The following is a 13,907-nucleotide window of genomic DNA, read 5'->3' as shown; positions in this document are numbered from 1 at the left end:
AAAAGTAATGCACTCTACTCAATAAAATTGTGGCGGCAGATTACATGCAATATTATTAATGAAATTCAACATGTAAGAGTTAGAATTAATCAAATTAATTCTTAAAAATCAAGCATTTAAAATGTGTAAAATTAGCAAACAACATTACAAAAACCACAAACTGACATAAAAAACAACTAAATGAAACAATGATCACCATAATAGTGACCAAACATTTTCAATAAAATCAAACCTCTGTTTTTTCATGTGTTTCTCTTTCCTTCAGTCATTCTGCTTGTTATCATTGTTATATTATTCAGATATTTTTGTTTAAATTTGACTTGTTTTAAATGGTTGATATTTAAGGAATTCATCTGATTAATTCAAACTCAATTCTATTTGTTGAATTTAATTAATAATATTGCTTGTAATCTGTTGCCAATATTTTATGGAGTAAATATAGTGTATTACTTTTTGCAGTGTTCTTTACAGGCGAATCGAATCTTCGATTATTTTGCGAAGCAGTTGGTTCAGTTGATTCAGTGTTTCGAAAAGCTTAATTTCACCCATCGCTAATCATAACAATTATAGCCTATTGCAGTAATATTAGATTTTACATAATAAAAGAGCCGTATTTATTGGAAAAGTTGCATTATGACACTATCCGAAGGCTCTGAGAATTTCCGCTTTATCACACTGTTTCATTTTTGAACAAACAAACACAGATTGCTAGTATAATTCTGCCTGCGGGATATTCCAGAAAGCAGGTTATGCAACATACCCGGGGTAACTTTACAGAGTAAACAGACAACCTAAACTTTCTGTTCCAAAAATGGCCATATAGTAGCCATATAGGAACAGGTTATGTTTGTTGTTTCAGAGATATTCAGTGCATGGTATGTTAAAGGAACAGGTCAACCAAAAATGAAAATGATCTCATAATTTACTCACCGTCAAGCTACCCTAGGTGTATATGACTTTCTTCTTTCAGCAGAACACATTCAAAGTTATATTAAATAATATCTTGGCTCTTTCCAGGTGTTTTTGAAGCACATCCATCCATCATAAAAGTAATCCATACGACTCCAGTGGGTTAATAATGCCTTCTGAAGGGAAGCAATGGGTTTTTGTAAGAAAAATATCCATATTTAAAACTTTATAATGAGCAGTTATGTGACCTACAATATTTGAGACAAAGAGGAATTCAAAGTGTATAATTATTAAATGCATTTTTCTTTGAGGTTATTGGGTAGCACTTTATTTTACAGTCCTGTTCCCCATGTACATACTATGTAGTATAGTAATTACAGTAGGGTAATAACTACTAACCCTGAACCTACCCCTAAACCTAACCTTAACCTACACTGCAAGTGCATGTAAGTCACATAAAGTCAACCGCTCATTGAATCTTTGCAGTTGTTTCAGGCAAGTGTGATGACTTTGAAAAGTGTGCAGAACTGAAATCTGTGTGAAAAGGAACAATAGAACAATGGAACAATGGTGCATGTTTCTATAAGAACATTAGAATGAGAAATTGAGGCATTAATGTATCGATTTGGTTCGAACATGAATCTAATTGATAAACACTGTGAACGTTCGCAAAAAAAAAAAAAAAAAGAAAATGAATAGAAGGAAGCATTGGGAGAGGAAATGGGTTAAAATGTGAGCATGAGTCACTGCTGAGCACATGGTGAACTTTACTTTGTGTAAAAGATGCTGAGCTGAATAATACTAATACAAAATGCAATAAATTACACAATTAGTTTTTGATGAATATTGCATTAAAATAAGATTTTATTTGAATTGTAATAGACTATAAAAATGTGACAGTAAAAACCTACTGTTTTAGTTGTTTAACAGTAAATTCCTGTGCTATATTTGGAGGAAATCTGTAATAGATTTAGCCTTACATTTTGTGTAATTTTACAGTAAAATACTGTTGAATCTGACATTTCCAGAATTCCACTTTACATTTGACAGTTTTTCATTTTAATTATTATGTTTCTTCTCAGTTTTTCAGTTATGTACATTAGATTTTATGTTACATCTTATGCTATTTAGTGAATGTTTATTGCATTATGTTAGTGTCATGTGTGTTACCATAATGGTGTTTTGTATTTGTATAACACAGTGTGCATCTTCTATTTACCTCAGCTTTGACTTTGAATCATCATGTGTTTTTTTCTCTACATATTTTCTCTGTGTTATTACGGTGGATGTCAGTATATGTTAAAAGTACAGAACAGATTTACAGAACAGCTAATTCAGCAGAAAAGGGCTGTTGGATTTACAGATATTAAAATGTAATTTTTGTTTTTGTAAATTAGTTTTAAGCTGTAAAAATTACAGGTTCTGTAATTTTACTGTATTTTTACTGAGTTATTCTGGCAACCACAGCTGCCTTTTTTCTGTAAAAATAATTTTTTTTCCAGTGTATATCTCAAACAGAGCATGGCACTAGCAATGCCAAGGTCATGGGTTTGATTCCCAAACAGGGAAAGCAAGACCTGACAACAATGTGTACCTTTGGATAAAATTCAAAAGCATAAATGTAAATGGAGTCAAGATGCTTGAGCAGGAACGTCATGGAACAGCAGGTCAGCATTACGAAACATGCCAGACCTCCAGTTTTGACTTCCCTTTACAACAGAAAAAGACTAAAAAATCCCCAGACAGCATCTGTCCACTGGTGTGGCATCGTCCCTCCGGCTGACGTGCACTCATGGCTCTGGACGCGGTGATCGGGCTCTTTACTGTGATGACTGGTAAGTGATGTTTTATTATATCTGCCCTGATCTGCATGTGTCAAAATTAAATCAAATCCAATTATGATGCAAAAATATAATTTTCTCTGAACATCATCTCATTACTAACCACTCTAACGTGCTCTCAAATTTCTCACATCATTAAATGAACTTGAACACATAATAATACAGTATGTTCATGTTCATTAAATACATGTGACAGTATTTATGCATGTGCGCTGTGAGACACAAAGCACTTCATAACTTCCCTTTTCTATATTTTGATCGTGTTGTGAAATGAGTCTGGTGATGATCTGATTCTGAAGTGCTTTCAAATACACGTGATGACAAAAATCATATTCAATATTCTCATTAGGATGATCACACTGAAAGTCATTTATTATCATTCATTGAGACATAATAATGAACAACTGTCTGTGATGACGTGAAATATCATAAGACTTAATTTGCATCAGGTTAAGGTTAATTAATGCATCAGCAATACATTTATTACAGTGTAACTAATGTAGTTAAAGGGATAGTTCACCTCAAAAATCATTTACTCACCCTCAAGTTGTTCTAAACCTGTATGAATTTCTTTCTTCTGCTAAACACAAAAGAAGATGTTTTGAAGAATATGGGTAACCAAACAGTTGATGGACCCTATTGACTTCCATAGTATGAAAATAAATTACTATGGAAGTCAAGGGGACCATCAACTGTTTGGTTACCAACATTCTTCACAATATGTTTTTTGCATTCAGCAGAAGAAATCCATACAGGTTTGAAACAGAATTTTCATTTTTGGGTGAACTATCCCTTTAACTAATGTTAAAAAATGGAAGTTTGTTGTAAAGTGTCACTGAATTATTTTACAGAAATTAAAAAAGTAAATAAATAAATAAACTATCTGTAAACTAACTGTTCCTTCTGTCTTCAGCATGTCAGTGGAGGGTGACACCTGCTGTCTCACTTTCGGCCCCGGTGAGAGTGATTGTCCTGGAGGGATCGTGTCTCGTGCTCCCCTGCTCCTTCAGCCCGGTCCTCAACGCAGAGAAGATGGAAGTTCGGCTCGCGAGAACCCCGACTTCCTACTTCATGATGCTGAGAACGACGGTCTTCAGCACTCGTCGCGGGGATGCGATTCATTCAGACTTCAGAGAGCGCACGTCCCTCGCGGGGAACATCAGCTCCGGCGACTGCTCCATCAACATCGGCAGAATCAGGAGGGAAGACCAAAACACATATGAGCTGCAGATGAGGGAGCAGGGTCAAATGTCATGGGCTGTGGGCGCCAAGATCAACATCAGCGTCACTGGTATGCTAATGTTGCTAATGTAAATGCAACTTTAACCAAAAAAAAAATATTACAAAAACCTAAATTATTTGTTAGTTGCCAAGGCAACATTTCTACAACATTTTCGTTTAGATTCAGTTGAAATATTTAAATAAATAAAACTTAAATTAAAATTAAAAATATATTTAGAAATTACAAAAAACATAAATTACTAAAACGAATTCAAAATATTAGTAAACACTATATAGGCTAGATATATTTTAAAAATAATAATGAAAATGACAAACAATAACATTTCTACAACTTTAACTAAAACAGAAAATAAAGACTAATTCAAAATATTTATAAAAAAAAACTATATGGACATATTTAAAAATAACTAATAAAAATGACAAAATCACAAACATTTTCAAAACAAGGTAAAATTAAAAAAAATTCAAATTATAAATAAAAATTGTATAGGCATAAAAAACTAATACAAATGGCAAAAAAAAAAACACAACAACTTTAAACTTAAAATTAAAATTAAAATAGAAATTAAAAGAATAAAAGTAATAAATAATAATAAAACTAAACACATTAAAAAACTAGTAGAAATACCAAAAACAGACAACAAAATTTATAAAACAGTAACTAAAATTAAAATGACAATGGAAAATATACAACAACAAAAAATAAACTAATTCAAAATATAAATAAAATCTACAACAGTGTATTAAAGGTGCAGTGAGCAATTTCTGAGAAACGCTGTTGAACGTGGATCTGACTGAGCACCAAAACACCTGTAGCCAATCAGCAGTAAGGGGGCGTGTCCATTCATGAGGGGGAGGTGCCTATGCTGCATAGCGTGTTTGTAAATTTTGGGGGCGGAGCTATCAAGATAGAGGTGTGATCCTTTTAGATATGGGCTTGTTTGTTTTGGTGATTTCAAATATCAACAGCATTTCTCAGAAAACACTTACCGCACCTTTAATGATACTAAAATAACACTGATATTCATGAGATTTTACATCTATTATCACAGAATATGTGTATGTGTGTCTCATCATCAGGTACGCCGGAGCCGCCTGAGGTCACTGACCCGGGGCCCGTGAAGGAGGGTCAACGGGTGGTGTTGAACTGTTCAGTGAAGCTCAGCTGCCCGTCCGAACGCCCCCGTCTGCTGTGGAAGTGGGAGCGAGGCGATCAGGGCGGCAGCAGCGTTCACGGAGACACAGAGCTGCAGCATGTCCCGGGAGAGTTACCGGTGATGTGGACGTCTCTGTCCTTTACTGTCCCGAAACACACAAACCCCAGAGTGCGATGTGAGGTGGAGTATCCGAAGAACAGAAGATCTTCATTCACTCGAGAGATCCTCGTTCACTGTAAGATGTCACAGATCCTTATCCACTAATCACAAACATGTAGAACCTAAATTCAAACCAAAAGGGGTGGTTGATTATGATTTCAGTTTTTTAACTTTAGTTAGTGTGTAATGTTGCTGTTTGAGCATAAACAACATCTGCAAAGTTACGACGCTCAAAGTTCAATGCAAAGGGAGATATTTTCTTTTAAAAAATTCTTTAAGGACTACAACAAATGGCTGGTAGGGACTACAATGAGCTTGTTTCCGGGTTGGTGACATCACTAACCCTAAAATTTACATAAACCCCGCCCCCAAGATCACGCAACAAAGGGGTGAGGCCATGTTGGGCTGCTTTAGAGACCATGAAGAGTTGTTGTTTTATGCCGGACTGCTTCACAAACGAGGGTCAATCAACCCTCGTTGAATCAACTCCACAGCAACTACATAAATTTATCCACTAACCATTCAGAAACGTCCAGTTTCATTCTAAAAGTTGTAACTTCTTCCTGAGTCTCTCCATCAGTGTCGACTCCGGTTTGAACAATGTAAGGCTGAACACCGTTACTGACAATCCTCATTTTGGCTGCGTGAGATTCTCCAGCTTTGTTTTTGTTGAGCTGTTAAAGCTCCGCCCTCTTCTGGAAAGGGGGCGGGAGCAGCAGTTCATTTGCATTTAAAGGGACACACACAAAAACGGCGTGTTTTTGCTCACACCCAAATAGGGGCAAATTTGACAAGCTATAATAAATAATCTGTGGGGGATTTTGAGCTGAAACTTCACAGACACATTCTGAGGTCACCAGAGACTTATATTACATCTTGTAAAAGCTTGTTTTGTTGTCTTGAGGCTCCTTGGTTGATAAACATCTAAAGCAGTGATGTACTAAGTAATTCTAAATGTCTCTGGTCTCTTCACAGTTCCTCCCAAAGACGTCTCCATTCAGGTCTTCACAGTGTCTGTCCGGGTTGGAGGAAATGCTCTGGTGAGTTGTTCCTGTAAGGCCGACCCACCTGTGTTAGAATACCAGTGGTCAACCGTTCAGTCGGGAAACAAAGTGATCCTCCCCAAACGCACTCCCACCATCCGCATCTATAATGTGACCCGAGACACACGTGTTCAGTGCACCGCTACCAACAGACTGGGATGGGCGACATCAAGCCTCACGGCCCTCAATGTGCAATGTGAGTCAACAACCTCCGGCCTCCTGTCAAATTAATATCAACACACATTAACTAAATTCTGATTAAATTAATATTTCTTAACTTTTTAATTACTAGTAATTGTAATGATGGGTCGGAAGATGCGCCGGAGAAGCTGTATTCGTGACAGTAATATTGAACATCAAACTGGTTTCTTAGCATTTTCTTTACACAAAGCACAAATGCAGTGCATTTTCCTGCCTTCTTTTGATTGACAGGATATATCGGCCCTGACAGTCGCTGTTTTTAAACTATCGGCCGATAGCCAATAGTGTGAAAATTTGCTTTTATCGGCTGATACCGATTATTGACCGATATATCGGTGCATCTCTAATTTTGATGTTGTTTTTATTTTTTATATCTTCTGTTATTGTTTTAATTTAAATTTTATTTAAAGTTTTAGTAAGTTTGTTGTGTTTTTGTTATTTATTTGGGTTTTTTATTTTAAAAATGTCTATATAGTATTTTAATTTTTTGCAGTTTTATTTAAATTAAATTAAATCAAATTTATTTAATTAATTAAAAGTTGAAATAAAAAAAGTTTTTTTTTATTCTATTCCAGTATATTTTTATTTAAAGGGTTAGTTCACCCAAAAATGAAAATAACGTCATTTATTACTCACCCTCATGCCGTTCCACACCCGTAAGACCTTTGTTAATCTTTGGAACACAAATATAAGATATTTTAGTTGAAATTCGATGGCTCCGTGAGGCCTGCATAGGGAGCTATGACATTTCCTCTCTCAAGATCCACTAATGTACTAAAAACAGTTCATGTGAGTACAGTGGTTCAATATTAATATTATAAGGTGACGAGAATATTTTTGGTGCGCCAAAAAAAACCAAAATAACGACTTATTTAGTGATGGCCAATTTCAAAACACTGCTTCAGGAAGCATCGGAGCACAAATGAATCAGTGTGTCGAATCATGATTCAGATCGCGTTTCAAACTGCCAACGGTTGAAATCACGTGACTTTGGCGCTCCGAACAGCAGATTCGATACACCGATTCATTTATGCTCCGATGCTTCCTAAAGCAATGTTTTGAAATCGGCCATCACTAAATAAGTCTTTATTTTGTTTGTTTTTTTGGCGCTCCAAAAATATTCTCGTCGCTTTATAATATTAATATTGAACCACTGTACTCACATGAACCAATTTAAATATGTTTTTAGTACTTTTATGGATCTTGAGAGTGGAAATGTCATTGCTCCCTATGGAGGCCTCACGGAGCCATCGGATTTCAACAAAAATAAGGTCTTACGGGTGTGGAACGGCATGAGGGTAAGTAATAAATGACAGAATTTTTTTGGGTGAACTAACCCTTTAAAGTAACGAAAAGGTTTTTTATGATTCTAGTTTTGATTTAAATTTTTTGTTAACTATAATAACCCTGCTTTAGAAACCTGTGAAACATGATACAAAATTAATTTGCATTCTGCTTCTGCATTCTGTCCTTTTTTGCTTGTCCATTATTCTCGTGTCTGTAGATACTCCTGTGATTCTGTCCAACTCGTCCTGTGACTGGGACGGGACGCTGCTGTCCTGCTTCTGTGCTGTGGACTCAAACCCTCGTCCCGCTGTCACCTGGAGCGTGAACGGGACTCATCTGCCGGAAGGATATAACACTTCTTTTTCTTATTTCAACCACATACTGGTGGCAACTCTCAGCGGGATCGCAGACGCTCCTCTGCCAGTGGAATGTTACGCAATCAACTCACTGGGAAACGACTCTCAGATACTGTTTGAGGCTCATGATGGTACGCTTCTGCTGAACAATGACATTTAGAAGATTATAGTTTGTCATTATTTACTCATGTTGTTTTTAAACCCATATTCTGTTATATTTTCAATGATTCTGTAACTGATCCATAAATCCGGCAGATTCGCACAGAATGGGAACACTTACAAAGTTCTGCACATCCCTCTGTTTTAAACTATTAAATATAATAGTTAATAATATAATGATGTTTTTATCTACCTATAATAGTGTAGTAAAAAAACAACGCTGTTTAACACAATTTTAGTGTCTCTATCCATTCTGCAAATTTTTCCCAAAATCAGAAAGGACATTAAAAATAAATAAATAAATAAATAAAAAATAGCCAAATGGCTAGAAAAGTCATGTAAATTAAACATTTAGTTATCATTTTATTATATTATTTAATTAATTATTAATTAAATTAATATTAATTCAATATTAATTTATATATACATATATAAATAAATATAATTTAACATATTTACATAAATGTTTAAATATTTAATTACTCATTTAAAAAAAAAGTTTGCATATTCTATCTGATATTACGATACTTTGAGATGCACTATAACGAGGAAATTATTTTTTTTCACAGGTCATCTGATATGGACTCTAATACCGACAGCATGTGCTGTGCTTTTCCTTCTGCTGCTGAGTCTTCTTCTAATATGTTACTGCTGTTGCTGGACAAACAGACAGTAAGATCCTTGTCACTAATGTTTTATCATGTGCTTATATCTAGTGCAATCTGACTAAGTGTTAATAACATCTGAACTATTTTCTTGTTGAAAAGGAGACGTGTCATGACCTACAGACCTCCTACAATACACCCAGAGAGTCTCGGCATCTATCAGGAGCGCATGCCGCTCTACATTAACTGCAGTGAGGTCACGCACATCTACACCAATGGCAGTTACCAGCTCATCTATCAGAACTGCACTCCACTTTTTGTACGAAGCAAACAGGTAAAAGCGATGACGTGCTCATGAAGATTGGTAGGGTTTGTGTTGAGCCATTCATTAGTCTGGTTGCTTGATGAGAAAGAGATGAAATGTTGTTGCCACACAACTGCAGCGGATGACTTTTATTCTGTTGCACGGAACTGAGGAACAACTGATGACGGCACGGTTTGATGTTTCGTTGACCGGTCAGCAGAAAGGGACGTTTCATTAGAAATGTAGAGATTGGGTGCATCTCAAACACAAGCCTTCATCCTATAGTAAGGCTGCATATCTCGGCTGTCTCAATTTGAAGGATCCTTGGAAGGCAGCCTTTGTTACGCATCCTTTATTCAGCTCATTTTTAAGGACACAAAGGATACACTTGATGCGGCCTTCAAAATGAGCTGAATGAAGGTATTTTGAAGAATATGAGTAACCAAACAGATGATGGTCCCCATTGACTTCCATAGTATGGAGAAAAAAAAATACAATGGAAGTCAATGGAGCCCATCAACTGTTTGGTTACTGACATTCTTTACAATATCTTCTTTTGTGTTCAGCAGAAAACAGAAATTCATACAGGTTTGGAACAAATTGAGGATAGATGACATGAAATGATGACAGAATTTTCATTTTGGGGTAAACTATCCCTTTAATATTGAACGCAGAAATATCATTTTAAAAAAGTGCCTTTTTTGTTTTTTCAAAAAAAAAAAGAAAAACAAGAATTTGGCTTGATTATTCTTTTTACATTCAATGATAGAAAATTGTTTGAATATTTGATTTCCACATGTAGGCAAGCACCATCATCAGTTGTTCCTCAGTTCCATGCAACAGAATAATGGGCTGCATCTAAAAAACAAATACTTCCCTACTATATAGTATATGAAAGACAGTACACCAATAGAGTAGTATGTCTGAATACAGAGTATTCGAAAAAGTTCGAAAAAAGTCCCCGGATGGCCTACTTCCACCAAGATTCTGTAGTGCACATTCGATGGACACTTTACTATCCCATGAGTCCACAGGAGGGGATTTATCAATGTAAGTGAAGCAAGGCAACTGACGCTGGTAGGTCACGTGGCAGTAACAACATGGCGGATGTAGTACGCCCCAGTTTCATTCATAGTATCCATATTCATACTATATAGAGCGTACTTTTTTAATAGTTGCGAAGTATTCAAATGTAGTACATACTCAGATGCAGTGATAGTCATCCGCTACTAAATTTGTATGAATTGATGACATTTTACTCGATCTTTTGAATGTAGAATTTTTAAATTTAGAATTTAGATTTTTTTAATGAATATTCGAATGTTGAATTTTTGAATTTTGAGAACATATTCCTGTAAAGTCGAAAAGAGCATTTATGGAAGCTCTAAATTATAAAAGAATGTTGTTATTTTTGGGGTTTTTTTTAAATTAACATTATTAGTGGAAGTCATGGTGGTGGTGGTGGTGGGGGGGGTCAACTTTTAAACAACAGCTGAAAATATGGCAACAATCTGAGCGGTATCACAACAGCCAAATGCCATCTGTATTTATAAAAGGCATGTGAAATAATGATGACAACTAGTTGCATTCAATGTTGAAATGCAGCCATCTGTGTGTTGCAGATGCATAAGAGACAAAGACGAGGGGCCAGACGACAGCGAGTGCAGCCGGAGAGACCGACCCCCATCGCAATAGACTCTGACACGGCCATCTATGTGGAGGTCATATGATCACAACATTAAAGGGTTAGTTCACCCAAAAATGAAAATAATGTAATTTATTACTTACCCTCATGTCGTTCCATCCACACCCGTTATACCCGGAACACAAATTAAGATATTGTTGATGAAATCTGATGGCTCAGTGAGGCCTCTATAGAGAGCAAAGCCAACTCACAAGGTCGATAAAGGTACTAAAAACATATTTGAAACAGTGCCAAAAAAAAAACCCAAAATAAAGACTATTCAACAATATCCATATGGGCCGATTTCAAAACACTGATTCTGAACTTTACGAATCAGCAGTTTAGCCATTTGAAAGGAGATCCGAATCACTAATTCGAAACAAAAGATTCATAAAGCTCAGATGCTTCATGAAGCAGTGTATTGAAATCCGCCCATATAGATATTGGTGAAAAGTTGTTATTTTGTTTTTTTGGTGGACAGAAATTATTCTTATCGCTTTATAATATTAAGATAGAAGCACTGACCTCACATGAACTGTTTCAAATATGTTTTTAGTACCTTTATGGACTTTAAGAGTTTGCTCTCTATAGAGGCCTCTCTGAGCCATTGGATTTCATCAACAATATCTTAATTTGTGTTTCTGAAGATGAACGAAGGTCTTACGGCTGTAGAACGACCTGAGGGTGAGTAATTAATGACATTATTTTCATTTTTGAGTGAACTAACCCTTTAACATCTTCATCAATGAATCCTCATATAACAGAAGGAAACTTACCTGAGTGTGTTTATTTTTTTGATTTTGTTGATTTCTCCCTGTGGCGTTTTCACTGATAACTGAGTCTGTGCTGATGTTGTTTCTGTATCAACTAGCCTCCAGAAATAAAGAAATAAATAAAAAAAATGTGCTGGGCATCTCAAAGAATATGAAGAATATGCAGAAATGCATGCGAATGAATACTGTTTGTTAGGCTTTTTTACAAAAGAGAGAGTTTTTAATGTACATTTTAATGCATATTTTTTGAAGGTGAAGTACTAACTACAAAATCTCAGCCACTGCATATATCCGTTTGCTGAGAAAGGTCAAATACCTCAGGCATTACTGAGATAACTCAGATATTATTGTAGAAGATGAGTAAATCATTGAATAGACCAAAAGTGGCTTTAGAAGTAACTATATGCTGTGTGTTTTTATTTCCATTGCAATTCAGTGAGCTATGGAAAGTCACATCTGAGAGTTTATAAAAAAAATCCTTTGATGTGCTTAAAAGGTCATTACTGAGAATTCTTCGCATTTCTATCATTGAAAAGTCATTAAATCAAATGTGGTATTCGTACATTCCAAGGACCATATATTCATAAAATGCTAAAAGACAGAGTCATGAACTGAAATTATTAGTCCTGAGGACAATAAAAGTATAGAGTTTATTAGAAACAAAAACCTGCCCAAGCCTGAGATTGGAACAGGACAATGCAAAAGGTTGTTGAACACTAAGATTGTTATGCAACCGAGAAAAAGGGGAACATTGATAACTACTAGACTAGTCAGATGGCATTTCAAAGAAAACCTTAATGCTGTGCATGTGGAAAATTACACCCCTTTATTTAAACACAAACATCTATGTGAAAGGCTATTGTAGTTTATTATAGGCCCTAATACGGGGCTGCTGAATGCTCAAATCTGATTGGTTAACGAACATTCTAAAGCGTGCAATTATTTTCAGGGAAACGCACAGCTAAAGTAGTTCTAGGCAGGTCTTAAACCCCATTACAGTTTCATATCACTTTGCCAAATGATTTCAGGACCTTCAACAATAGGATGAAAATCACAAATTATTGTCATCGTTTTTGCCACAAAATTGTGTCCTGAAAACACAACATACTCTGTCCCTCTCTTTTTTTCAAATGTACACATGTACTGTATAAGACGGACACACACTCACTCAGAAACATTTTGTCAGCACTGCTCTGATGAATTAATCAGTAAAATAGTTTAGCAACTTAAAAGCTACATGACATTTCTCTCCAGCAAGGTAATAACTGTGTTGTTCTTGAGGTATATAAACTTACAGTTTCGCTAATAGTAGAGACTATTAGTAGAGAGGCACAAACTCAGGTAGCTAATTCACATATGCTTACTCTCTCTCTCTCTCTCTCTCTCTCTCTCTCTCTCTCTCTCTCTCTTTCTCAACTGCTTTAATGACAGTATTAGTCTGCTATCAATGGCTCAAGCCTGCATTACTAGCAAAGTCCCTTTAAGACAAATCATTTCACTCGGCGGCCATCTTTGAAATGCCTCTCAGGCATCCTGGGAATCATGCAGCTCCAAAGCTGCTTGCCATGCTTTCGATTAAATTTCATATTTGAAATCACCAATGAAATCTGACAACTACTGTCTCATAAAAAAACCCCGTATTTTTATGCTGAATCAAGCTAATGCGCATGCGCAGACCTAAATGCGCGTCTCTTGTGCCTCATTTCGGAGGCGGGCGTTTCTGTTTCTATAGAAACCGGTGCTTCTAAAGGCCGCTGCAGTGACGCGATAACTTTACCAGTCGGCGATTGTCTCTTATTTAGAAGGCGGGACTTATTCCGCCATATTGCGCGTTACACTTTCTCCCATTCAAAACAATACGAGTTAAGCATCTTGTGTTATTCTATAGTCTTTGGTTACTAGTTCTGAAATAACGTTTTGGAATTAGAGGCTTGGGATGAGATGCGTAAGAAATTAGTCCCACACACAAGAGTGTTTAAGGACAAAAACCTGACTAAAGTCTTGAAATACAACATTTAAACAGTGTCTTGAGGTGTGAAACTGTAGTAAAAGTGGAATAATAGACTGTGGTCCGTTGAATTGTTAAAATAATGCACACCTGAGGTGTAACCAAAGTCCCTTTAAGACAAGTCTTTTCACTCGGCGGCTATCTTTGAAACACCTCTGGGGGCATTCAAGTGCAGTTCC

At 36.0% G+C, this 13,907-nt stretch overlaps 1 protein-coding gene across 1 annotated transcript; it reads left to right on the top strand.

Moving 5' to 3' along the window:
- Positions 1 to 2,660: 2,660 nt before the first annotated feature.
- LOC137028414 (sialic acid-binding Ig-like lectin 13) lies at positions 2,661 to 11,819 on the top strand. The gene is made up of 8 exons (XM_067397172.1): positions 2,661 to 2,744; positions 3,664 to 4,041; positions 5,073 to 5,384; positions 6,284 to 6,547; positions 8,057 to 8,326; positions 8,924 to 9,026; positions 9,122 to 9,293; positions 10,886 to 11,819. The coding sequence occupies exons 1-8, from the start codon at positions 2,702 to 2,704 to the stop codon at positions 10,991 to 10,993; spliced, it is 1,650 nt and encodes a 549-aa protein (XP_067253273.1). The 5' UTR covers positions 2,661 to 2,701; the 3' UTR covers positions 10,994 to 11,819.
- The last annotated feature ends 2,088 nt before the right edge of the window (positions 11,820 to 13,907 follow it).

The sequence above is a fragment of the Chanodichthys erythropterus genome, chromosome 2, assembly GCF_024489055.1.
Source record: "Chanodichthys erythropterus isolate Z2021 chromosome 2, ASM2448905v1, whole genome shotgun sequence".
NCBI classification, from domain to species: domain Eukaryota; kingdom Metazoa; phylum Chordata; class Actinopteri; order Cypriniformes; family Xenocyprididae; genus Chanodichthys; species Chanodichthys erythropterus.
The sequence above is the reverse complement of the archived record's forward strand: the minus strand, read 5'-3'. Positions and strand labels throughout refer to the sequence as shown.

Excerpts from the sequence above, each read along its gene's own strand:
- LOC137028414 (XM_067397172.1), top strand. The coding sequence starts at position 2,702 with ATGGCTCTGGACGCGGTGATCGGGCTCTTTACTGTGATGACTG. Across the intron at positions 8,327-8,923 it reads ACTGTTTGAGGCTCATGATG|GTCATCTGATATGGACTCTA; the intron begins GTACGCTTCTGC and ends TTTTTTTCACAG. Across the intron at positions 9,294-10,885 it reads TTTTTGTACGAAGCAAACAG|ATGCATAAGAGACAAAGACG; the intron begins GTAAAAGCGATG and ends TGTGTGTTGCAG.